This window comes from Pongo pygmaeus, chromosome 8 (genome assembly GCF_028885625.2).
Source record: "Pongo pygmaeus isolate AG05252 chromosome 8, NHGRI_mPonPyg2-v2.0_pri, whole genome shotgun sequence".
In the NCBI taxonomy this organism is placed as follows: domain Eukaryota; kingdom Metazoa; phylum Chordata; class Mammalia; order Primates; family Hominidae; genus Pongo; species Pongo pygmaeus.
The window spans coordinates 119,115,056-119,142,130 of NC_072381.2; the positions used below are offsets into that span (position 1 = coordinate 119,115,056).

A 27,075-nucleotide genomic window follows, 5' to 3' on the forward strand; every position below is an offset into this window, starting at 1 on the left:
AACCTGGAAGATGAGTAAATCTTGTCCTGAATTTTAGTATCAAAAACAGTGTTTGCTCAAAGAAAAAATAGTCTAGTAGAGAAAGCACACCCTTTGGGGTCAGATCACCAGGAATCACATACCAACTCTGAACTTGAATTTTCTTATCTACACAAAGGCAGCATGGCTGTGAGAACATGCAGTGATTTTATAAAGCTCCTGGCCCATAGGTGGCAGGTACTAATAAGAAATAGCTACGTAAATATACTTCTTTTGGGCTTATGTACTATTTTTGCATTGGTCGCCTCTGCTTTTGAGGTCTTACTCAAGAAATCTTTGCCCAGACCAAAGTCCTGGAGAGTTTCCCCAACATTTTCTTCTAGTATTTTCATAGTTTCAGGTCTTAGCTTTAAATCTTTCGTCCATTTTGATTTAATTTTTATATGTGGCAAGAATTAGGGGTCCAGTTTCATTCTTTTGCATATGGTTATCTAGTTTTCCCGGCACCATTTATTGAAGACATTGTCCTCACCCCAATGTATGCTCTTAGCCCCTTTGTGGAAAATGAGTTTACTGTAAATGCCTAGATTCATTTCTGGATTTTCTCTTTTTTTTCCATTGGTCTGTGCGTCTGTTTTTATGCAAGTCCTATGCTGTTTTGGTTACTATAGCTTTGTAGTATAATCTGAAGTCAGGTAATGTGATTTCTCCAGTTTTGTTCCTTTTGCTCAGGATGGCTTTGGTTATTCTGAGTCTTTTGTGGTTTCATATAAATTTTAGAATTTTTTCTTCGATCTCTGAAGAATGTCATTGGTATTTTGATAGAGATTGCATGGAATCTGTAGATGCTTTAAGCAGTATGGAGATTTTTAACAATTTTAATTCTTTGAATCTGTGGCCAACTGCTTGGATTTGGACTTGCTGTGCCCCCTCACAACCCTCAGCTAGTTACTTCCCCACCCCAAGCCTCCGCAGCTCATCCTTAAAGGGGCTTATGATGATATCTGCCTCCCTCTTTGAGTTGCTATCAGAATTCAGTGAGGACATGCAGATGAGAGTTTTAACAATAACTGGGCCCCTAGTAAGCACTGACAAATGTTAATTATTATTGTTACTTGTAAAATGGGCATGATTATCCCCCCTCTACCTACCTCTGAGGCGCCTATCGAAGACCAGAGATTTTGTGTGTTTGAAAGGCTGTGCACACATATTTTAAAAAGTACAGAGGATGCTGTCAATAGCAGTCATTAACAGGGTGGCAGTAAGGAAATCCTATTGCTGCCTGAATGGTGTGTCCTTGAACAGTGCAGAAACTCCCTTTGCTGATACTTACATCTCCAAGGGGCAGGGGATGGGGATACATCACAGGAAGTACCTGCTGCCACTGCACCTCCCATCTAATTTTGCGACAGTCACGAAATGCGTCTCCTACTGCATGCAACTGACTGCGTCACATGAGAGGAAGTTGGTTTTCTGCAAAGGGTAACAACTCACTGGATCAGGTCACACGGGCGGGTGGACGCAGAGCTCCGATTAGCCGCAAGTCCAGCGCTCTTTTGTGCTGCTTCTTTGTGGAAGGAAATGTGAAGAAAACCCAGCGTCACCCTGTAAACCAGACAGAATACAAAACAGTGGAGGAGCCCAGAGAAGGCAAAACAGATTCAGGATATTTCTCTTTTAAAAGTTAACTGGCATCATGGAAGAAATTTGACTTTCCGAAAGTGGAGGATAAAGTCACGTTCAAGGGGAAAAAACAGCAATATGGCATCTGCAGCTTAGACATACAGAGCTCCTCTGTAATTTGGAGTAAGATAGGAGTGGGGGCGGAGAGGGGGAAGGCCATGCCCTTTCAGAGATTCTGAGAAACTCCAACCGTAAAAGTCCATGACAACTCAAGTGCAGTAAGCTTGACCCTATGTTTGTCAGGTAACAAGCTGGGTTTTGACTTTTATTTTGCTGCTTCTAACTCTGGCTGGGCGCTGTGGGAGAAGGGCAGGCAGATCATTGTAGCAAATACTCCAGGGGACAGGGTTGCAGACTCAGACCTGCCCATCACTAGCTGGGTGACCTGGGACAATCCCTGTCTCCCCGTGGACCTCAGTTTCCGTATCTGTAAAATGAAGTGGATACGATTCTATTCATTCATTTATATAACAAATATTTATGGAGCAACTTATATGTCAGGCATTGTTCTCCCTATTGGGGATTCAGTGATCTTCAGAACGGAGAAATGTCTCCCTCCTGGAGCTCACGTTGGCATGGATGGCTGGCAAGACGGCTTCCCACCCTCATTGGAAATGTGTCCCTCTGCCCGCTCCATGGTGCCTCATGCCCCACCACAGTGCCTACCCACTAGACTTTTGGCAGACTGGACCACCAGTTGTCTGGAGATTAGAAAGAGCCTACTTTTTTGTTGTAATCCTTCTGTTCCTTTTTCCCCCTTTTAATGTAAATGTTCTTAAAACATAACATCCACATAGAAAGTGCACACACTGATAAATTTTCACCAACAGAAACACACATGTAACCAGCACCCACACCAAGAAACAAAATATAACTCACACTGAAGAAAGACCCCATATGTCCCTCTGGTCTCTGATCTCCACCGTAGGGAAAACCATCTCCAGATTTCTGATCCTAGGTGTTAGTTTTGTTTTTTTTAACTTTGTATATACCCTTTTGTATGTCAGTTCTTTCACTCAGTGTTATATTTGTGAGGTTTATTCACGTTACTTCACATTGTGGTGGTTTGTTTATTCTCGTATAGTATTTCATTGGATGAACGTTCAACAATGTGTGCATTTGACTGTGAATGGACATACGGATTATTTTCTGTTGGAGGCCATTGCTGAGTGGTATTGCTGTGACGTGTGGACCTGTCTTAGTGAACGTTTGCTTTTCCCAGGGGAGTTGCTCTGGCATAGGTTATGTATACATTCCATTTCAGTAGATTCTGCTGGTTTTCCACAACGGGTATACAAAGTAGGTTCCCACCAGCAATGTTTGATAATCCAGGGAGCTGAACATTTTGCGTCTTTTACACCGTAGCCATTCTGGTGATTGTGTACTGGTATCACGTGGTGATTTTAATTTGCATTTCTCTGGCATCTAATAAAATTTGCCAGGGGACCCTGTTCCACTTAAACATGACAATTAAACAGAGCCATCTGTCCACGCCAGGTCTTTTCTTCAAGGATGCTGCAGTTTTCTTAGGCATCCCCCACTTTCACGCTAGTAGTAAAATGAAGAGATGTTACTATACGCACTTCTTCCACAGCCCCTCACTATGGAACTTTATATTTCCCCAGTATGAAGAAGAAAAATGTCTCCATGCAATCCATCAAGACCACCCGGGACCGAGTGCCTACATATCAGTACAACATGAATTTTGAAAAGCTGGGCAAATGCATCATAATAAACAACAAGAACTTTGATAAAGTGACAGGTAGGTGTGTGGGCGTGGGCTCATCTTTCCGGTTCCCTTTCATCTTCTCCTATTTGTATCAGACATTTATGGGAGAAATGCTGCACCCCCCTACTGTGGCAGACAGCCCCTCTGAAGGCAAGGTTCCTGTATCCAGGGGAAAGGGTTATGCGGAAATCGAGAACGTTGAGTCTAAGGCCCCACCACGTGTATTAGCTGATGCAGGGCTTTGACCAAAGGGCTAAGAATCCAGGGAAACCTTGGCTTTGATGGGAGCTGAGTGTTACCAGGAGGCTCACCTGTTGTGGGCAGGCTGCACTGTTAGCCTCCCCTTTGAGTTTGCTTCAATTCATTTAAATTGTGGCCTTGGAAGGCATTGTACAGCTGGCGCCAGTACATTTAGCGCCCGTCCCACTGGCGCCCACATGTGGTGTTCAGCCAGGGGATGCTCACCTGTGGATTCGTTGTTTGATTCCCACAGGTATGGGCGTTCGAAACGGAACAGACAAAGATGCCGAGGCGCTCTTCAAGTGCTTCCGAAGCCTGGGTTTTGACGTGATTGTCTATAATGACTGCTCTTGTGCCAAGATGCAAGATCTGCTTAAAAAAGGTGAGTGCTGCCAGGAGTGATGGCTCATGCCCGCAATCCCAGAACTCTGGGAGGCCAAGATGGGAGGATCGCTTGAACCCAGGAGTTCAAGACTAGCCTGGGCAAAATGGCAACACCCTATCTCGAAATTTTTTTTTTTTTTTTTTTTTTTTTTTTTTTAATTAGCCAGGCATGATGGCATGCGCCTGTAGTCCCAGCTACTTGAGAGGCTGAGGTGGAAGGATTGCTTGAGCCTAGGAGGTCAAGAGTGCAGTAAGCCATGATCACACCATTGCACTCCGGCCTGGGTGACAGAGTGAGACCCTGTCTCAAAAAAAGAAAAGTTGAGCCCTTACTGCCCCTCCATCTGTCTTCTTCCTGTACCCAAGGGAGGCGATCCTCCCGCCATGGCCAGGCCCATCTCAGGAGGATGCCTGTGCAGGGCAGAGGAGTTTCAGTGTGAGAAACCTCCCTCCCTCTTGACCAGTCCATACCTGTCCTGGGTTAGGCAGGTTTCCTTGAGGAGCCTTCAATCTCTTCATAAAAAGATGAAATCAGCTTAAAGTCCAGCAAAAGAAATAGATTATTTGTATACAGAATGGTCACAATTTCAAAAGACTCATTCCTGGGAAGCAATAAATCTGTGTGATCCTTTCCAGAATGAAGTGTAAGTGTAAACTTTTCCCTTGTGGCAGATAGAGAATAATAATTCCATATACTTTAGAACTATGTTATTTTTTATATAGCATGTTCACAAAATTATTTCATTAGATCTTTAACAGAAGCCCTGCAATGTTGGGCAACAGAATATTATGCTCATTTTATAAATATAGGGGCGGGCCACGTGTGGTGTCTCACACCTGTAATCCCAGCAGTTTGGGAGGCCAAGGCAGCCTGGCCAACATGATGAAACCCCGTCTCTACTTAAAAATACAAAAATTAGCCAAGTGTGGTGACACACACCTGTAATCACAGCTACTCGGGAGGCTGAGGCATGAGAATCACTTGAACCCGGGAACCCGGGAGGCAGAGGTTGCAGTGAGCCAAGATGGCACCACTGCACTGCAGCCTGGGTGACAGAGCAGGACTCTGTCTCAAAAAATAATAATAATAAAATAAAACATAAAATAAAAGAAGGGGTGGAGCTTCAGAGAAGATGAAAGATACACTGAAGGGTGCAGTTAGTAGGGGCAGAACCGAAACCCAGGCTCTGGTCTTCTAACTCCAGGACAAATGCGTTTCCTATTACACGACCCTCTCTAATGGATATCACCTAAGGTATTCTGGCATTTAGGGCAAGTGTTTGAAAGTAACATCCTATCAATTCACTAGACACAGACCCACAGGAAGTAGATAGGAACACAATCTAAATCACTGCTGTTTTTCTTAACCTCTCAGCTAAAACAAAAAAAGTCCCCACCATCTTTTTGTTTTAAAACTAGGCATTTTTCCTAATTTCCTCCAACCTGACTCTTACAAGCTGACCTTTTGTACCCTAGTAGGTTATGTCCTAGACCAGACTAGAAATCAGGAGTCTGAGATCTGGGTCTGGCCCAAGTTCTAACAGGCGACCCAGGCAAAGCAACCACATCATCCTGATGTTTTTGCTTTCCTGAAAGGCAGATTACGATAACAGCTCCTGCTGTTTCTTGGGGATGGAGTGAGGAAGCTTGTGAACCAAGAGGAATTTTGTGAGCATGCTTCAAGAAGTATAATGGCCCAGATAGGCATATGAACTTGTCCCAATTGTAGTTTCTGTTTGGATTTTGTTTGTTTGTTTTGTTTTGAAACAGTCTCACTCTGTCGCCCAGGCTGGAGTGCAGTGGTGCAATCTCGGCTCACTGCAACCTCCACCTCCCGGATTCAAGCAATTCTCCTGCCTCAGCCTCCCAAGTAGCTGGCATTACAGATGCATGCCACCACGCCCGGCTAATTTTTTTTTTTTTTTTTTTTTTAGTAGAGATGGGGTTTTACCATGCTGGCCAGGCTGGTCTCAAACTCCTGACCTCATGATCCACCTGCCTTGGCCTCCCAAAGTGCTGGGATTACAGGCGTGAGCCACTGCGCCCGGCCGTTTCTGTTCTTTTGAAAGGTGATTCATTCTGCCCAAGTCCAGAGCATGTCACAGTCAGAGAATTCTTGTTTATTGTCCTATCAAACTAGTAAAGCATTTATTTTTTCTGACTTTACATGCAGTCAGTTCCAGTGAAGACAAAACTCCCATTTTCTAACTGTCCTAATTTGTATACTCTTAAAATAAGCTAAGAACTCCAACTTTCATCACCATCGCCTTGTACCTCTACTGTCAAAACTAATACAAGAATCACTGGGGAGATAATGCAAAGTGTCTTGGTAATTCGAATGGGAGAGGCCACTCTTGCTCTGCCTGAAACTGGTGAGGTAGCTGGACTTTGCAGTGTCCTGGGCTTGAAAAACGGCCCCAAGGCTCCAATGTGTTGTACCACCTTTGGGGAAGGTTATGAGACCTCTCCGAGATTCCATTTTTTTAAATCAATGAAATAAAGGTAAATGAGGCCTACTTCCAGTCTTGTAGGAATTAAAAATAACTCATGTAAAGTACCCAGATCAGTGTCTGCACATAGTGTTTGCTCAAGAAATTCTAAATATTATTCCTCCCCCCTCATTAATCATAGAGAAGAAGAAAGGATATGTGTATTAGCTAGTTATAGGTTGGTGCAAAAGTAATTGCGGTTTTTGGCATTAAAAGTAATGGTCAGTTAAGCTATAGCTGGTTAATTAGTATCATAGAACCTTTGGTGAGTTCTAGCTGGGCCAGCTAGCTACATGGTTTATGATTCCTCTCCTCAGTATCCTAAATGGACAGCCAATCTAGCATTTTTATTTATTTTTCTTTAATTTTGTTTAATTGTGGTAAAATATACATAACGTAAAATTACCATCGTAACCATTTTTAAATGTATAGATCAGAATGACATTCACATGGTTGTGTCACCATCACCACCATCCATCTCCAGGGTTTCTTTCATCTTCCGTAACTGAAACTTTATCTCTATTAAACACTAACTGGCTATTTGCCTTTCCCTCCAGCCCCTGGCAACCACCGTTCTATATTCTGTCTGTGATCTTGACTACTCAAGGTGCCTCCTGAGACTGGAATCATGCAATGCTTGCCCTTTGGTGACTGGCTTATTGCACTTAGTGTAATATTTTATTCTCTTTAACAAATACTTGCATGATGCTTATTATGTGGCGTGTTTTACAAATATTAACTCATTTAATGAGTTAATATTGATCTTCAATGTACAGATAAGGAAACCAAGGCACAAAATGGTTCAGTAACACTCCTGATGTCACAGAACTAGCCAACAGCAGGGCCACACCCATCAGCCCCCATACACTGTGCCTATCCCTCTCTCTTAACTTCTTAGATAAGTCTGATCCTTTGAAAGGAGCCCAGTCCCCGGCTCCTCCCCTCCCCTCCCTTGTACCCCTCTAATAGTCAGAGGCAGCTGCCAGGCTGCCCAGAACTTACACCTTAATTCTTCAATGTTCATATTATTTGCTTGCAGCTTCTGAGGAGGACCATACAAATGCCGCCTGCTTCGCCTGCATCCTCTTAAGCCATGGAGAAGAAAATTTAATTTATGGGAAAGATGGTGTCACACCAATAAAGGATTTGACAGCCCATTTTAGGGGGGATAGATGCAAAACCCTTTTAGAGAAACCCAAACTCTTCTTCATTCAGGTAATCTCTTTTCAGTGCCAATACACTTGAAAATGGGAAAAGATTATAGAGTGACAGGGATGGCATCATTTTTACAAATCCAAATGCTGTTTCCATATTCAAATTAGGGTTTTATTTTTCTATCTCTGAATGGTTAGCGTATGTGTTTCCACTGGATCACAAATTATGAAGGTTTCTTTTTTTTTTTTCTTTGAGATGGAATCTCACTCTGTCACCCAGGCTGGAGTGCAGTGGCGTGATCTCGGCACACTGCAACCTCCACCTCCCAGGTTCAAGCAATTCTCCTGCCTCAGCCTCCTGAGTAGCTGGGATTACAGGCACGCACCACCATGCCTGGCTAATGTTTGTATTTTTAGAAGAGATGGGGTTTCGCCATGTTGGCCAGGCTGGTCTCAAACTCCTGGCGTCAAGTGATCCACCCACCTCAGGCTCCCAAAGTGCTGGGATTACAGGTGTGAGCCTCCACACCCAGCCACATATTATGAAGGTTTCTTTAAGACACTGCAATACTTTTATTTGCTTTGCTTAGTAATTTGAAACACATTCATTCATTTATCTGTTCATCGAATTATCATTGAGCTCCTGACAGGCACAATTCTAGGTACTGGGACACAGCAGTGAACAGCATGTACATTTCTGTTCCCCACTACATGGAATGATGTCTGCTTTGATACTTAGGCTTGCCGAGGGACTGAGCTCGATGATGGCATCCAGGCCGACTCGGGGCCCATCAATGACACAGATGCTAATCCTCGATACAAGATTCCAGTGGAAGCTGACTTCCTCTTCGCCTATTCCACGGTTCCAGGTATCACGTCCATTGTCTGCCAAGCATACTTCAGTCCATTCCGTCATCAAAACACAGATTTGGGGACTGTATTCGTTTCCTCTTGCTGCAGTAATGCATTACTACAAACACAGTGGCTTAAAATACACAAATGTATTATCTTGCAGTTCTGGAGGTCAGAATTCCAAAATAGGTTGGCAGGGCTACACTGCTTCTGGAGGCTCAAGGGAAAATCCATTTCCCAGCCTTTATGTGGCATGTTAGAACCGCCTGCGTTCCTTGGCTGTGGCCCCTTCCTTCATCTTCAAAGCCAGCAACTTTGCATCTCTCCGACCCTTCTGTCATTACCGTGCTCGCTTTCTGACCACAGCTGAGAAAGGACATCTGTGATTACATGGGACCCACCCGGATACTCCAGGATCATCTCCCCATGTCAATCCGATACCCTTAACCACATCTGCAAAGTCCTTTTTTCCACATAAGGTTTCATGTTCATAGGCTCCAGGGTTAGGGCGTGGACATTGGGCACCATTATTCTGCCTACCACAGAAATGCATTCACTTTTCTCTCCAGGAAAGCTGAATTCTCTCATTTATTATTATTATTATTTTAGTAGTTATAAGGACAAACATTTCTGTAGTACTTTACAATATAGAGTGTCTTTCATGTGTTTTTTCTCATATACAATAATACCATAAGTATTTAGGAAAGGTGTTATTCCTGTCCTGATTTTACAGGTAAAATAAAAGAATTTTTAGTTTGGATGAATCTAAGTGATATGCCTAAGGTCAGGTAGAGATTTCAGTGCACAGTAGAGCTGTGAGTCAGCCAAGGTTCTTTTATGCTGCAGCCTGTACACAGATACCAGAAAACGCCAGCAATGGGCAAGCCTACTCACTATTTGCCAAGCACCACATTTGACTGAGTCTGTTCAAGGAAAGTCCTTCCTTTGTTTTGGGTACAAACCAGCACTAAGTAAGAATTTTCCCAGCTGTAATAGTAGTTGTGTCAAGTATTTGGCACAAGGGTACTGGTTACAGTAAACAGGTTGATGTGTTTGGAAAACCAGCTCTGGCAGGATCTACAGATGGGATTTTGTGAGAGCGATAACTTCACAAGTTTTAAGGATGGCATAAGATAGAAAATAATTTGGTCTTTCTGCTCTTGAGAGGGAGGTGGTGTAATGGGGGCATATGTCTGTGTAAACAAACCCAGTGGTAGAGTTGTAGTTGCTCTGAGCAAGGAGGCAGATGAGAAAAGCTATGTTAAAAAGGAGCTGCTGGGCCGGGCGCGGTGGCTCACACCTGTAATCCCAGCACTTTGGGAGGCCAGGGTGGGCAGATCTCAAGGTCAGGAGATTGAGACCATCCTGGCTAACACAGTGAAACCCCGTCTCTACTAAAAATACAAAAAAAAAATAGCTGGGCATGGTGGTGCATGCCTGTAATCCCAGCTACTCGGGAGGTTGAGGCAGGAGAATGGTGTGAACTTGGGAGGCAGAGCTTGCAGTGAGCCAAGATCGCACCACTGCACTCCAGCGTGGGCAACAGAGCAAGACTCCATCTCAAAAAAAAAAAAAAAAAAAAGGAGCTGCTGTAACTGAGCCTAAAATTTCAAACAACAGGGGTAAGAGAAGGATGGCTTGTCAGACGGAGTGCTGAGGGGCCGGATAGCCCAGTGCATTTGGTAAAACTCCGGGCTGGATCTCAGGGTATATCAGTCTTCTTGGGCTGCTATAGCAAAATACCTTAGACAAGGTGGCTTAAACAACAGACATTTATTTCTCTAAGTTACAGAGGCTGGGAAGTCCAAGATCAAGGTGCCAGCTAAGTCGCTTTCTGGTGAGGGCTCCCTTTCTAGCTCATAAATGGTCACCTTCTTGCTATAGCCTCATATGGCAGAGATTGAGAACAAGACTGAGTGAGGTCTCTCGTGTCTCTTCTTATAAGGATACCAATCCTCTTGGATCAGAGCCCTACCCTAGTGACCTCATTGGACCTTAATTACCTCCATAAAGACCCTGCCTCTAAACACAGTCACATTATGGGGTATGGCTTCAATAAATGAATTTTGGGAAGACATAGTTCAGTCCATAGCAAGGGATATGACAGGGCATGGCCAGGGTCAAACCAGGACAGGTAGGCAAGTGGCCCTGTCATGGTGGAACCTGTGTGCTGTGTCAAGCAGCCTGAACTTTACTCAGATAAAGTGGCTCAAGGAAACGGTTTTAGGTTAGGGAGTTATAGGATGAGATTTGCCCTCCCAGGGCATCAGGCTCTCCTGGCCCTGCCCCTCAGACAATTGGGCATTCAGCTTCCTTGTGCCTCTAGATTTCTTCAGCAAGGTCCAACTCTACTCCTATGTGTCCCAGCAGCAGGAACACATCTCAGAATTCCTTGAGGTTCTCTGCAAATTCCTTCTCTAGTAGGCTTGGATTAGGAAGTAGCACTGGCCCCTAAAGGGTACTGAGGAGTTCCAGAGTTATGGAATAGACCTCCAGCATTTCTTTTGGAAGTCTGCACGTGCAGATCTGTCTCACACCGATGTATCTGATATTTATCAGGTGGGTACCTCCATCAAAGCTGACACAGGAGAGTACCCTGGCAACATCCACCAACGCTGGCCCTTAGTGATGTTGTCTGTCATGGGATTTCCATGCTGAAATACCCAAAGCATTTTCTAGCATATTCATGCCAGCCCTCTAAATCTCAGATGTTTGCTCTCTGAGCACACCAGCATAATTCTCATTAATGCTTGTGTGCAGAGTAGAGTGAAATCGTTCTGAAAAGCAGGTGTGAAAGCACCATATACTTATTCTCATTGGTGAGTGGAGCAGCTGTCAGAATTAGCTGATTTGATTGTCTCCTTTCTTTCCTGTTGAAGGATACTACTCGTGGAGGAGCCCAGGAAGAGGCTCCTGGTTTGTGCAAGCCCTCTGCTCCATCCTGGAGGAGCACGGAAAAGACCTGGAGATCATGCAGATCCTCACCAGGGTGAATGACAGAGTTGCCAGGCACTTTGAGTCTCAGTCTGATGACCCACGCTTCCATGAGAAGAAGCAGATCCCCTGTGTGGTCTCCATGCTCACCAAGGAACTCTACTTCAGTCAATAGCCATATCAGGGGTACATTCTAGCTGAGAAGCAATGGATCGCTCGTTAATGAATCACATTTTTTTTATGCTCTTGAAATATTCAGAAATTCTCCAGGATTTTAATTTCAGGAAAATGTATTGATTCAACAGGGAAGAAACTTTCTGGTGCTGTCTTTTGTTCTCTGAATTTTCAGAGTTTTTTTTTATAATGTTATTCATTTGGTGACTGTGTAACTTTCTCTTAAGATTAGTTTTCTCTTTGTATGTCTTTTACCTTGTTATTAGACTTAATACATGCAACAAAAGTGACCTCTGGAGAAAGCTCGTGGCTGTGTCCACTGTAATTGGTGGTAACAGTGGTAGAGTCATGTTTGCACTTGGCAGAAAGAATCCCAATGTTTGACAAAACACAGCCAAGGGGATATTTACTGCTCTTTATTGCAGAATGTGGGTATTGAGTGTGATTTGAATGATTTTTCATTGGCTTAGGGCAGATTTTCATGCAAAAATTCCCAGATGAGTTAGAGGAGAAAAAGCGTAATGATTCTGATATGTATCCATCAGGATCCAGTCTGGAAAACAGAAACCATTCTAGGTGTTTCAACAGAGGGAATTTAATACAGGAAATTGACTTACATAGATGATAAAAGAGAAGCCAAACAGCAAGAAGCTGTTACCACACCCAGGGCTATGAGGATAATGGGAAGAGGTTTGGTTTCCTCAGTCCAGTAGTGGGATCATCCAGAGGAGCTGGAACCATGGTGGGGGCTGCCTAGTGGGAGTCAGGACCACCAAGGGATTGTGGAAAATGGAGCCATGACAAGAACAAAGGCACTGACTGAGATGGAGTGAGCTGGGTCAGATACGAGAATACCTTGGTCTTACCTATGCTGCCCTCACATCTTCCACTAGCACCTTACTGCCCAGGCCTACCTGGAAGCCACCTCACCAGGGACCTTGGAAGAGCAAGGGACAGTGAGGCAGGAGAACAGGAAATAGATGTAAGCCTGGCCCATAATGTGAACATAAGTAATCACTAATGCTCAACAATTTATCCAATCATTTATTCATTGGGTTGTCAGATAGTCTATGTATGTGTAAAACAATCTGTTTTGGCTTTATGTGCAAAATCTGTTATAGCTTTAAAATATGTCTGGAACTTTTTAGATTATTCCAAGCCTTATTTTGAGTAAATATTTGTTACTTTTAGTTCTATAAGTGAGGAAGAGTTTATGGCAAAGATTTTTGGCACTTTGTTTTCAAGATGGTGTTATCTTTTGAATTCTTGATAAATGACTGTTTTTTTCTGCCTAATAGTAACTGGTTAAAAAACAAATGTTCATATTTATTGATTAAAAATGTGGTTGCTTAATTCCTAACCAGTCCGGTTTGCTTTCCTTTTGAAGTTATTTATGGCAATGGAGAAATGAGAAAACAGGATAAGAATTGACCCTATTGGCTGGGCGCAGTGGCTCATGCCTGTAATCCCAGCACTTTGGGAGGCCGAGGTGGGTGGATCATTTCAGGTCAGGAGTTCGAGACCAGCCTGGCCAACATGATGAAACCCCACTTCTATTAAAAATACAAAAAAATTAGCCAGGTGTGGTGGTGGGCACCTGTAGTCCCAGCTGCTCAGGAGGCTGAGGCAGGATAATCGCTTGAACCCAGGAAGTGGAGGTTGCAGTGAGCGAGATCGAGCCACTGCACTCCAGCCTAGGCGACAGAGTGAGACTCTGTCTCAAAAAAAAAAAAAAAAAAAAAAAGAAGAAGAAGAAGAAGAATTGACCCTATTGACTTGACCTCAACACATAATATATAATTTTTTTGAAAGTATACTAGTAAGTAAATAATCACTTGGGAAGCCGGGACTCTTCACATAAAGAGTTAATCAATTTAGAAAGATGTTTGTGATGGGCTGCCATTTATTAATTTTGGCAATAAAATCAGATAACATAAAAGTATCTTCTTTCAAAGAAGAAAACTAATTTTGGGTGCGTTTACTAAACTTGTCCTTGGTTTCCTGCCATCTAAAATATGCCAAATGTTCAAAATTGGAGATTATAACAAGCATCTACACTACTATTCCCAGAATTCACAGGCTGTTCTTTGGAAAATAAGCTATCTAATAAAGGTCTCTATCACAGAAATCAAAGGGCCTAAGTGCATTGCAATTTGAAGTAAACACCATACAATCTACTTATTTGCCTTGTAACCTTCATTAAAGGGAAAGAAATGCTCCCGAGTGTCAGGATTAATTTTTCCTGAATTCTCTGGGAAGTTATAGCTTACAGATAATGAATATTACCTTATATCCCTTAGATTTTTAATAAAGAGTCTTAGTCCTTGAATACTTCCGTGGGCAGACGCTTATTTATTGAGATCAGAAATCCGAGTTCAACTTGGGAATGTGTTCAGTGAGACCGCTTTCATTCTAAACTTTCCAAACTTTTTATATTCCGAAATTCTGATGACAAGTTACCCTAAAGGATAACTCAGTCCTGGTGAATATACATTCCCAATTCTCATCGTTGTTGAGAACCCCAGTTCCTCCTCGCAGGAGTATCAGACCGGTCACTGCCCTTGTCCTATGGGAAGACAGTGCAGACTACAGCATCCCCACTGGCTTTATGAGCTCAAAGCTGGATTTCTGTTTGGATTTTCATTTTCCTCAAGGTGCCATTAGGTTATTTAAATTTTTAGCTATTGGGTCAGGCACGGTGGCTCATGCCTGTAATCCTAGCACTTTGGGAGGCCAAGGCGGGCAGATCAATTGAGGTCAGGAGTTTGAGACCAGCCTGGCCAACATGGTGAAACCCCGTCTCTACTAAAAATACAAAAATTAGCCAGGCACAGTGGTGGGCGCCTGTAGTCCCAGCTACTCCGGAGGCTGAGACAGGAGAATAGCTTGAACCTGGGAGGTGGAGGTTGCAGTGAGCTGAGATCTTCTCACTGCACTCCAGCAACAGAGCAAGACTCCATCTCAAAAAAAAAGGAAAAAATAAATATATTTTTTAAATGTTTTAACTATTAATACATTCACAGACAGCTTTGGGCTCTGCCCTGGGCTTTTTCTCTGAGCAAATTTCCTCAAGCCGTCATCAGCCCAATGTGTTTACGAACTGCTACAAATCGGTCTGAAAGTCCTGCAGTCACTGAATTTACATGATTTAAAACCTCGAGGAAACCAAGACCTCTCTGTGAGAAAGAAAACATCCACCAAAATGTCCTAGACACTGGCTGACAAATCCCTTATTTTGCCCAATCTTGCAGTGCGTCACCTGAAATCTTTTATTACCAGCTATTCTGGTGACCAAGGATTGATTGCCTTTGACTTCCTTGAAGCACACCATTTTTGCCAGCTTTTCATCTTTCAGGCCCTTTTCCAGAAAACATCTGGCCAGGTAAGAGGCTGTGTTGGTCATCAGTTTATAGCAACAGTTCTGCGTTAATTAGCCACTGGACAAATAGCAGCCCAGGTATCCTGAAGAGTTCTTCAAAGACACGCAGATCAGAAAGCTACTTTACACTGTTTGCCTTGTAAATGTTTTAGTGTCTCGCAACACTGAGCGAGTGCCTGGAATGGCCACATCAGCATCCCCTGGGAGCTTGTCAGAAATGCAGACTCTCAACCCCGCCCCAGACCTACTCAAGGTGAATCTGCATTTTAACCAGATTCCCAAGTGGTCCACGTGTACATTACAGTTTAGGAAGCTCTGTTTTGAGGGCAAGGACCACATGTATATATATATATTTTTTTTGGTCTCCCCTCTGCACTGAACATGGAGCTGATAGTACATGCCTACAAAGGATTAATAAAAGAATATTTTGGAGCTTTCATGGAAGACAGGTTTTCAAGCTCTCCTAACCTCTTTTAAAATCCCACGACACCCTTAAAGTACATAGTACACTTTTTACATTCTTTGCCCAGCTCCATATTAAATAAGCCTTTGCTGAGTGGCATAAAAGGATTATTTATATGATCTCAAAGTGTCTGTGAAATGCGAATTGCAGCCTTTAAAATATTTTCATAAACATAATAGGATTAAAGGAGCCATTTCTTGCATGCTTTTGTTGGTGGCAGGACTGCTGAGCATTGAGGCTTCAGAGGCTTGTCTTTTCCACCTGTCCTATCCTTAGAGCCCAATGGACACTGGGAGAATTATTATTTCTCCTTGACAGTGTGCCCTGAAGCCATAGGTCACCTTTTTGATAGACCTTGGGGCTTTGTTTTGGATCAGGTGGCAAATAATTCTTTTTGATTCATAAATCATTAACACAAACACACCAAGGACATATTTGGAAAGCCCAGCCAGCACCACAGTACTGATGTGGACATGGAAACTCCATTAACTTGTAGGTTCATGCATGAACGGTTCTCTAAAAGTACGCAACAAACATCAGAAAACACAAAAGTCAAATACGATGAGTTTGCTTCGGCGTAAGTTTTGGTTTTTATGGCACTGTGAATATTTATGGCACTGCAGTTTTCTAACAAATTTGTTGTAATCATTTAAAGCCAAACTGTCAAAGAATTTAAATTTGGAAGGCACATGGGGTTATGGCTGCAAATAAACAAGGCTGAGCATTTCTCGAGCTTTAAGGGTCTGACCCAAGTAAATAGTATAAGATTCGGGAAAGAGTTGGGAAAGAGGAAAGTGTAAATGGTGAAGATAGGTTTGGTCTCCGTTGCTAGTTCTAGCTTCAGTTATTTTAAGCAGATCTCAATTAGTATAGCATCAAACTTTTTAGCAGAGGTGTTTTTAACCATTCATGTTTAAAAATTAGGCTCTGAGTCTGATCCAAGTTTAATCCTAACTCTGTCATTTAACCATTTAATACTCACATTACCTTAGGCAGTCCTTCAGTTTCCTCATCTACATATGAAGACGGTAATGTGAAAATTAATGAGATAATGTATATGAAATGCTTAGTGCAATGCCTGGCACAAAGTTGTAACCGAAAGAGGATCTGGCTGCTCACCACTTACAGAAGGAAGCCAAAATAACAAGAACAAGGTGTGATCAAAGGAGAGTGAATTTTATTATCCAATGCCAACAAAGGGAAAAGGTCAGAATCCTTTGTGAAAATTGCCACCTTTTCAATTTCTGGAGAGAGGGCAATGGTTTAAGAACAGAGGCTTGGAATACAGAGAGGGGCTAGGAGGTGCCAGGTGGCATGTTTCACTCCAATGGCTTATCTTAAATTATTGCTCCAACTGGCAAAGGGGCCAGCGCCATCTTGGGCCCAACCAGGTTACAAATTAATTGCAGTCAATCGTGCAGTTAATGTCTCGCTGAGAGTGAACTCTGTCCTTGAAGTCACATCCTGCTAGGGAGAGAATTCCAGAGATGCCTCATCCATGTCAGGATTCGGCCCCTGAAGCTTCTAAGGAAATAAGTGAGCATGGTGTGAGCTTAACAAGAATCTAGGTAAATAACTGTGCATAGGCATGGGAGCCTAAGGTAGAAAAGGAAAGAAAAAAAGTTCTTAAAACAGTTTGAAACTAAGCTGCTCAGTTACAAAGTAATCGACAAGTAGTAGATATCAAAGATGATGGTGATGAATGATGATGATGACGATGACATGAGGCTCATGGAGGGGCAAGAATGGAAGATGCCCCCCTGGATGCCTCACTTGCTCTTTCTGCCTCCAGGTCTCTTCCTTGGTCATGCTTTTCAGTCTATGCTTTCAACCTGAGGTCTCTCAGAAGTAAAGGGATTAGATCAGCGACTGCTTTATTCAGCAAACGTTCAGAGTCCTACTAGATGCCAGATGTCCTATTAGGGATGGGGCTAGAAAGATGACCAAGAAAGGATGCTTATACCAAAGGAGGTGAACAAATCACTCTAGGGCTTAGTGGCTGTAACAGAGTCATGTGTACATTACCCAGGAATACAGAGGGGATGCATCCTGCCTGGGGATTCCGAGAGAGGTTCCAAAGGAACTGTTTTCATCATCTTCCATTCCAGCCTCCAAAAAAGGCTGAAGGGAAGGTGGTGGAGAGGAAATTAAGGTTAGCAGGTAGAAGATGGCCTGAGAATTCCTGGAAGATCTGTTTAGGAAGGAAATCACTATGCCCTACTGCATCCTCATTGCAAATCAATAGGTCTGGGGTGGAGATCAGGAATCTGCATGTTTAACCAACCTGCCTAGATATTCTGAGGCAGATGGTCCTCAGACAACATGGATTATTCTGATACCAAAATACTCCCTTGCAGATCCACAGGAGTGGCAGCAAAGCCCAAATTAAACAGCTGGAAAAGATCACCCAGGGGCCAGCAGTGGAAAAGATCACCCAGGGGCCAGCAGTTCATTGGCTGTTCGCAGACTCGGCTAGCCATCCTATCTCCAGATTGAATAGCAAAGGATTCAGGGCATAAATGAGTTCAGTACTGGAGCATTCTTGTCCAGAAACTTCCAGAGGCTGCACAGGAATGCCAAGCCCATGTTGGCCAGGCTGGTTTGAGGAAGACTGTGAAGTGTGAGGGAGGGGTGGATCAGCAGACAGCTTTCAGTGAATGGGTCCAGGTGCATCAACTTCTCCAGCTGGTGTCAGCAGGCGCACCTCTTTCTCTCCCTCTTGATTGCATCACTTAGGCAATCATTTCTAGACAAGATGGGCCACTCATGTATTCTCTCTCCTCCAGTGCCTCATAGGTGCCACAATACAAAATGCTCCCCTTAACAACATTTTGAGGTTGACATTTTTAAAGGAACTTTTCTCTACAGCACCTTTTATAATTAACTAGATTAATGTTAAGTAGGGAAGGGAACACAGAATTCTCAAGTGAATGTGGTTTTTAAAAATATATTAGGATATAGGACCCATTCTCAAATGCTTAGGAAAATCAGCTTTTGCAAATTATCTTTTCTGAAGCTTCCAGCTGCCTTAAGTCCTGACAGTTTTTAAGCACTGAGATGAAAGAGACAAATTCTTTTTCTTTTGTGTTGCTAATTACAATTTTGCTTGGCATAATGTAGCCTGCTTTCCTCTTGAGACATTTGCCAGCATATATTAATTGCACAAATATTTACAGAGGGCTAAAGCACAGGAGAAGCTTATACCAAAAAAGATACTGAACACTTGGAAAAAAGCCTCTTTGACACATATTTGTGGCCAGCTACCCAGAATCGGCATAAACTATTTGCCCCTTAGCCTCAGCAAATGTGTTTAAAGAGCATGTCCCTGGGTTGATTTAGTGTTGACTTTGCTGGCAGTGACTGCTGAAATCTTTCTTCAAGAGCCTTGTGGTGACACTTTTTTTTTTTCAGGGTTAAAAATAAGGTTTCCAAGAATATGTATGCATCTTATGAGTTGCTATATTGTCAACATTTTTTATCTCTCGAGCCACCCACGTGGAATGGAAAAGGTTTATCCAATGATTGTTCCAAACCCCAGGAGTTGCAGAAAGCCAAACTGAACAAGTCTGGAAAACTTGAATAGCTAAGCCACAAGGTCCTCAATACCATCTTCTTGTTTTCCTAGCATGCTAATTAAGAAAAAAAAAAAGGCCCTGGTGTCAGACAGCCCCAGGTTCAAATCCCAACTTTGGCACTTCCAAGCTATATGACCTCGAGGAGTCTCTTAATCTTTCCAAACCTTTCTTCTTTCAACCTCAAATAGAATTAGTCCTATGTGAGTACCTAGGAAATAATACCTACCTCCACAGGTCTTGTGCTCACCTCACAGGGATGTTGGGTGGAGCCAGGGAAATAACACACAGAAATGGCTTTGCAAACTCCCCAAAAATCTAAAATCAAATAAGGAGACATTTCCTTTGTTGGATGTTGTTATGAAAACTGAGTCATCAAGCAAAAGTCAAGTAAATGTTGGGTTGTGTTTTCTAAACCAGCTTGATCTTATCAATAATTGAGGCCACAGAAAGGAGATTAGGATGAAGAAAAGAAAAAAGGACATGCAAATGATGCTGACATACAGAAGAGGTTCTTTCTGAGGATAACAGCTACCCATGCAGTGGAGAGGAAGAACGTCTTTCAAAAGCGGTTGTAGTCAAGCTGCTGGAGATCATAGGCAGGAAAGAGAAGGGCATAAGATGCTGGCCTGAGCTTTAGAAGAGGACACATTTCATATGTAGAGTTGCCATATGAAATAGAAGATGCCCAGTTAAATTGGAATTTCAGCTAGAACAACCATTTTTTAATATATATATCCCAAATATTGCACAAAATATACTAAAAACTTATTTGTTATCTAAAATTTCAATTTAAATGGGTGTCCGGTGTGGGTGGGTTTTTTGTTGTTTTCTGTTTTGAGACAGTCTAGCTCTGTTGCCCAGGCTGAAGTGCTGTGGCACAATCTCGGCTCACTGCAACCTCCACCTCCCGGGTTCAAATGATTCTCCTGCCTCAGCCTGCCCAACTAGCTGAGATTACAGGCATGCACCACCATGCCTGGCTAGGGTTATTTTTTGTTGTGTTTCTTTGTTTGTTTTCCTAAGTTTGGCAGCCCTAGCCTAACTCTGTAGACCATTGCTCTACCTCCATTGCCTCATCTTAACCCTGAATGCCCACCTCACAGTGATGTTGGGAGGAGCCAGGGAAATAACACACAAAAATGGCTTTGCAAACTCCCAAAAAATCTAAAATCAAGTAAGGAGACATTTCCTTTGGTGGGTGTTCTTATGAAAACTGAGTCATCAAGCAAAAGGCAAGTCTTTGTGAATTTAGGAAGTATGGAAAATTTCAAGGAGTCTATGGAGTTTAGTTTTTTGTTTTTTTTTTAGATAAAGTAGCCCAGCTCTGTAGCCCAGGCTGGAGTGCAATGGCGTGATTTCGGCTCACTGCAACCTCCACCTCCCAGATTCAAGCGATTCTCCTGCCTCAGCCTCCTGAGTAGCTGGCATTACAGGCATGGGCCACCATGCCCGCCTAATTTTTGTAGTTTTAGTAGAGACGGGATTTCACCATGTTGGCCAGGCTGGTCTCGAACTCCTGACCTCAGGCGATCCACCTGCCTCGGCCTCCCAAAGTGCTGAGATTACAGGCATAAGCCACCATGCCCAACTAGTGGAGTTGATTCTTAAGAGGAGCTCTAAAGATTCTAATGAGAGGGACTAGATGTGATGACTGTCAACACCAGCAACACCTTAGAGTCACCTGGAGAGGTTTCCAATCTCAATGCCCAGGCAGCACCCCAGACCAACTAAATCAGGATTTCTCAGGTTGGCACCCGGGAAGCAGTGTTGTTAAACCTTTCCAGGCGATTCCCATTTGCAGCCAAGCTTATTACCAGTGGTAGAATAGTCCCAAAAGGGCGAGTTGAACAGTTTAGAAACTTTAGAGCATAAGGAGAGTCCTAAGGGATAGCTACACCCTTTATGAGACTGGTTATAAGAGGGGGAAGAGGAAAGAAAAAACAAAAAGCAGGAGAGAATTTGCAAAAAATAGATACATTCTATCAGCTTTTTCAAAAATGTATGTTTTAAAACACAAAAATAAGTACCAAGGGCAAAAGAGCATGATCGTTTTAAAAAACAGGAAGTTTGGGTATGTGCTAGAAATAGTTGATTAAGTAAGAATGCCAGGTAAGAATTTGCTATAATTAATCAACCAGCACCTAACAGTGTCCCACATACCCAATAGGGACAATGGTCCCTCTCATTTGAGAACACAAAAAGATCCTTTAGTGATTGAAAGGGACTGTGTTGGAGGATTTGTACTTTCAATGAAATTACAGTTGGTTCACAATTTCTCTTCTAGCTTGACAGGACTTGTGGGAGCTGAAGACCAATTTCTCTTTCAGGCATAAAGATATAAGAGATGTGGGTGGCTCTGTAAAAATGCACAAATCCTTGTTCTAGGTAAACCACAGCTATGTGGGTAGTCACCACTTACCCTTAACTGTCCATGACATCCAAAAGGAAGTAATCATATAAATAACCATATGTGTGTGTGCGTGTGTGTGTTTTAATTAACAAATATTTATTGAACTATGTGCCAAGCACTGTTGTTGGCACCGAACAAAACAATCTTAGTCCTCATAGGATTTATCTTTTAGTGGGGAAGACAGACAGTTCTAGAGAGAGTGATAGAGAGAGGAGTGTTATGAAGAAAGATAAAGCAGGAGAAGGAGCTCAGTAACAGTGACGTGGGAGAGAGGAGTCCACGTCAGACAGAGCAGCTGGGAAAGGTCTCTTTGAGGAGAATACAGCTGGGCAGACACTGGAGTGGAGTGAGGGAGTGGACCACATGACTGTGTGAAAGAGCATGGTTCTTGGTGGAGCAAGCAGTGAATGCAAAGGCCCTGCGGTAGCTACCACCTGGGCCTCTTTGAGAAGCATCAGGAAAGCCAGAGTTTGCTGGTGGGAATGCAAACTAGTACAACTGCTATGGAAAACAGTGTGGAGATTCTTTAAAGAACTAAAAGTAGAACTACCATTTGATCCAGCAATCCCACTACTGGGTATCTACCCAGAGGAAAATAAGTTATTATTCGAAAAAGATACTTGCACACACATATTTATAGCAGCACAATTCACAACTGCAAAATCGTGGAACCAACCCAAATCCCCATCAATCAACAAGTGGATAAAGAAACTGTGAGATATATATATATAATATATATTTTATATATAATATATATATTATATATATATGTGATGGAATACTACTCAGCCATAAAAAGGAATGAATTAACAGCATTTGCAGTGACCTGGATGAGATTGGAGACTCTTATTCTAAGTGAAGTAACTCAGGAATGGAAAACCAAACATCATATGTTCTCACTGATATGTGGGAGCTAAGCTATGGGGACGCAAAGGCACAAGAATGATACAGTGGACTTTGGGGACTTGGGGGGAAGAGTGGAAGGGGGATGAGGGATAAAAGACAACATATATGGTGCAGTGTGTACTGCTCCGGTGATGGATGCACCAGGATCTTACAAATCACCACTAATGAACTTATGTAACCAAATACCACCTGTATCCCAATAACTTATGGAAAAATAAAATAATAATTTTTTAAAAAGCCAGTATTGCAGAGCAGGGTGCTGGAAGCAAGGGCAAAAGGCAGGCAGGGCCAGATCAGTCAGGCTTTCAACTGTGGAAAGCACATTGGATTCCTTCTAATGAAACGGGAAACCACTGGAAGGACTGGAGCAGGGGAGTGACAGGATCTGATGTACAATTGTGAAAGACACTCTGGAGAATGGATCAGTGGGAGAAGGAGTGGAGCAGGGAGCCAGGTGGGAGGCTGCTGCAGTCATGACCTAGGTGGAAATGATGGCAGGTGGAATGGGTCATGAGAAGGCATCCAATTTGGGCGTGGCCTTTTTTTAAGAAAACCACTTTATTGAGGTATGATTGATATGCAAAAAGCTGTGCATATTTAATATATACAACTCAGTGAGTTTGGGGATAAGTATACACCTACTGAGGAAGAGCCAGTAGGATTTGCTGATAAATTTGAGGTGGGAATGTGAGGAAAAGCTAGAAATCATTAGCTGGGTGTGGTGGCACAAGCCTGTAGTCCCAGCTACTCATAAGGCTGAGGCTTAGCTACTTGTAAGGCTGAGACGAGAATCACTTGAACCCAGGAGGCGGACGTTGCGGTGAGCCAAGCTCGAGCCACTGCACTCCAGCCTGGATGACAGAGCAAGATTCCATCTCAAAACAAAACAAAAACAGGCTGGAAATCCAGGATGACCTCAAGGCTTATGGCTTAAGCAGGTGGAAGACATGGGGCTGTTTCCTGAGATTGGGAACAGCTTTGATGCAAGAGGTAAGAATGACGAAAATCAAAATTTGTTTTATGCAAGCTATTTAAGATACCTGCTAGATACCTGTGGTAGACTCTTCCATTAACCCACCCAATATCCACTCTTCTCTGTATTAGTTTCCAATTGCTACTGTAACAGACTATCACAAATTTATTGACTTAAAACAATACAAATTGATTCTCTTTGAGTTATTGAGGTCAGAAGTTTAAGATCAACATGTCAGCATGGCTGGGTACAGTGGCTCACACCTGTAATCCCAGTATTTTGGGAGGCCAAAGCAGGAGGATAGCTTGAACTCAGGAGTTCAAGACCAGCCTGGGCAACATAGTGAAACCTTTTGTATTTCTAAACAAAATACAAAAAGTAGCCAGGCATGGTGGCATGCGCCTGTAGTCCCAGTTACTTGGGAAGCGCAGGTGGGAAGATGGCTTGAGCCCCAGAGATTCAGGCTACAGTGAGCCAAGATCATACCACAGCACTCCAGCCTGGGCAATAGAGTGAGACCCTGTCTCAAAAAAAAAAAAAAAAAAAAAAAAAAAAAAGGCGGGGCACACTGACTCACACCTGTAATCCCAGCATTTTGGGAGGCCAAGGTGGGTGGATCGCCTGAGGTCAGAAGTTTAAGACCAGCCTGGCCAACATGATGAAACCTCATCACTACTAAAAATACAAAAATTAGCTGGGCATGGTAGCGGGCACCTGTAATCCCAGCTACTCAGGAGGCTGAGGCATGAGAATTGCTTGACCTGGGAGGCAGAGGTTGCAGTGAGCCGAGATCATACCACAGCACTCCAGCCTGGGCAATAGAGTGAGACCCTGTCTCAAAAAAAAAAAAAAAAAAAAAAAAAAAAAAGGCGGGGCACACTGACTCACACCTGTAATCCCAGCATTTTGGGAGGCCAAGGTGGGTGGATCGCCTGAGGTCAGAAGTTTAAGACCAGCCTGGCCAACATGATGAAACCTCATCACTACTAAAAATACAAAAATTAGCTGGGCATGGTAGCGGGCACCTGTAATCCCAGCTACTCAGGAGGCTGAGGCATGAGAATTGCTTGACCTGGGAGGCAGAGGTTGCAGTGAGCCGAGATCACACCACTGCACTCCAGCCTGGGTGACAGAGTAAGACTTGTCTCAAAAAAAAAAAAAAAAAATCAAGATGTCCACAGAGCTGGTTCCTTCTGTAGGCTCTAGAAAATAATACATTTTCTTTCCTTTTCCAGTTTCTAGAACCTGCCCACATTCCTTGGCTCCTGGCTCCTTCTCCTACCTTCAGAGCCATCAGAGTAGCATTTTCCCCCACGGTCTGGCCTTCCCCCTCCCTCTTTTAAGGACCCTTGTGATTATGCCGGGCCTGCCTTGAGGTTACAGGCATCCGCATTCTACCTGAACCAGTTTCATTTTCCCATCCCAAGATTCTTAACTTCATTTGTAAAGTCTGTTTTGCCATGTAAGGCAACTGAGTTCAGAATAGCAATGTACTCAACTAAAATCACATTTTACACATCTATTTGCAAGTAAAGATGACAAAAGCACCTTCCCAAGAAGACTGTAGCAGATGCTGATGGTGGCTGCCCATATGTCCTCATACTAATCATGTCAGTGCACTGGCCTTTTCTCAACTGCCAGAATCCATGTGTTTTTGCCCCAAGGATTCCTCTGGTCCCTTGAGTCCACTTTGCTACATGTATGACAGGCTAGAAATGCCAATAAATTAATGTCCTCTGATGATTGGCAGGGTTGGTATATAAATACTCCAGCTCCCTCCTCACTGGATGGAATAACTCTGAGGCAGCTGTTTTCCACCAGCTCCCAGAGTTTCCCAGTGCGATTCAACTCCTGTTACCCTCAGGGATAACTTACCTGACATGAAAGCTTTCATCAGCTGGCTTCCCTTCTTGGTTGTAAAACAGGGAAAATAATATCCATACTTCTTGTCTGACAAGGTTTTTGTATGAGCAGAAGATGCTGTCCAAATGCTTTGTAAATGCTAAACTGTAGAATCAATTACTGTGGTGTTATTATGAAACTATTAGGTCTGTTAGGTACCTGAAGATCATCTGGTCAACCCCCATACCCTTAAGAAGAAGAAAGGGGACAGACCTGAGGTCTTCAGTGAGTTGAAGCAGAGCAGAAGCACAAACTCAGGGTCCTAATTCTTGGTCTTCTGGGCTTTAACTTCATCATGATGTTTATTATCAGATTCTCTCTTAAATGATTTTGATCTTCCTGAAACCTCTATTTACTCATATGAAACATGGAAAGAATTACCTGACACCCACATTGTCACTATATAAAGTACTTGGAGAGTATTCAAACTCCAAGGGGAGCCCAGCCCCTCTCTTTACAGGTGGGACTCATGTACAACTTCAGTTGTAAAGTACAGACACGAGGCCCTTCATTTATTGGACAAGCACTTATAATGTGTTTTCTCTATGTCAAACACTGCTCTAAGTTCTTTACAAATATCAGCTCATTTAATTCTCATAACATCTCTATCAAGTATACCATCATCATTCTCGTTTTACAGACAAGGAAACTGAGGCATAGAGAGGTTGAGTAGCTTCTTCAAATCATGGACCATAGCAATGGACCCAGGAAGTCTGACTCTGTGGTAGTAAATACTATGCTATGTTGAGTCACCTTCCTTTTTCTTATATTTTCTCTGCCTCCAAACTCCCTCCCCTCATCTTCATCCTTGGGCCAATTACCTAATGTCCAAATCATAACAGCTCTCAATCAAGATGTTTTACATTTCACAAAACAATTTAATGAAAACTGACTTAAACAATTAGGACATTTTTAGTTTCCCATAATGAGAAAGTGCAGAGGAAGTATGAAATTCAAGCACAGTTTGGTCTAGAGTTTGCCAAGTCATCCTGACTGCTGCTCTGTATCTCTGTGACTTTCAGTTTTGCCCTTGTCCTGTGTCAACTTCATTGCAAGGCTGGCTTCCCTCATGGAAGCAAAATGCTCTCCCATCCCCAAGGCCCCTGCCCAGAGGAAGAGAGGGATCCTTTGACCCAGTTTCCCTGTGAGGCTCCCTCTGCCTCTGAACCATGACTGGGCCATTGCTGGGGTCAAGAGTGTGTCTGCTGTCCACGAGTTACATGGGTACCCAGGGCAATTGAGATGTGGAGGGGGTGGGGGGCATTCAATGGAAACTGTTGGCCACACCAGCCTGTAGGACCCAGCCGAGACACCTTCTTCTCCATGAGATCTCCCTCTGTCTCTTTCTCTTCCTGCTTTGGGAAAATGGCTCTCTCCTCTGAATCCCATGCTCTTGCTCTGCCTTGCCCTGACAGTACTGGCCACTTAATATCCTCATATTATACTCCTTCTGGATTATCTCCACTTGCCCCTCCAGAGCCCCTCTCCACTCTCCTCCACCATTTGTTGCCGTGAGGGTCCTCAACAGATGGGCCATTTCTCTAGTTAACCTGCTCCAATCAGACTTTTGCTCCACACCACTCACCAAATGTTTCTCGCCAAAGCCACAATTGTCCTTGCCCTACCAAATCCATCTCACCCTTCCTCTTGGCAGCATGTGAGGTTGCTGCCCCCCACCCACCCAAACCTTGTCTCTACTGCTAGAAGCCACACACTCCTGGTTTTTCACATGCTCCTCTGAATGCTTCTTGTTAATCTCTTCTGCTGGCTTCTTCCCATCCTACCCCACCCCAGCCCCCGGCTCTCTCCGTGTTGGGCCATGGTCTGGACAAGTGACCATATATCTTGA

At 43.3% G+C, this 27,075-nt stretch overlaps 1 protein-coding gene across 3 annotated transcripts in view; it reads left to right on the forward strand.

Annotated features, from left to right (window-relative positions):
* The window catches only part of CASP7 (caspase 7), a 51,208-nt gene extending 38,230 nt beyond the window's left edge, over positions 1 to 12,978 (forward strand). For all 3 annotated transcript variants that reach the window (XM_054503831.2, XM_063670301.1, XM_054503830.2), the window contains exons 3-7: positions 3,288 to 3,424; positions 3,885 to 4,013; positions 7,544 to 7,719; positions 8,398 to 8,527; positions 11,390 to 12,978. In XM_054503831.2, the coding sequence (XP_054359806.1) occupies positions 3,288 to 3,424; positions 3,885 to 4,013; positions 7,544 to 7,719; positions 8,398 to 8,527; positions 11,390 to 11,619 (802 nt within the window). In that variant the 3' untranslated portion in view covers positions 11,620 to 12,978. The remainder of the gene's footprint in view (positions 1 to 3,287; positions 3,425 to 3,884; positions 4,014 to 7,543; positions 7,720 to 8,397; positions 8,528 to 11,389) is intronic.
* The last annotated feature ends 14,097 nt before the right edge of the window (positions 12,979 to 27,075 follow it).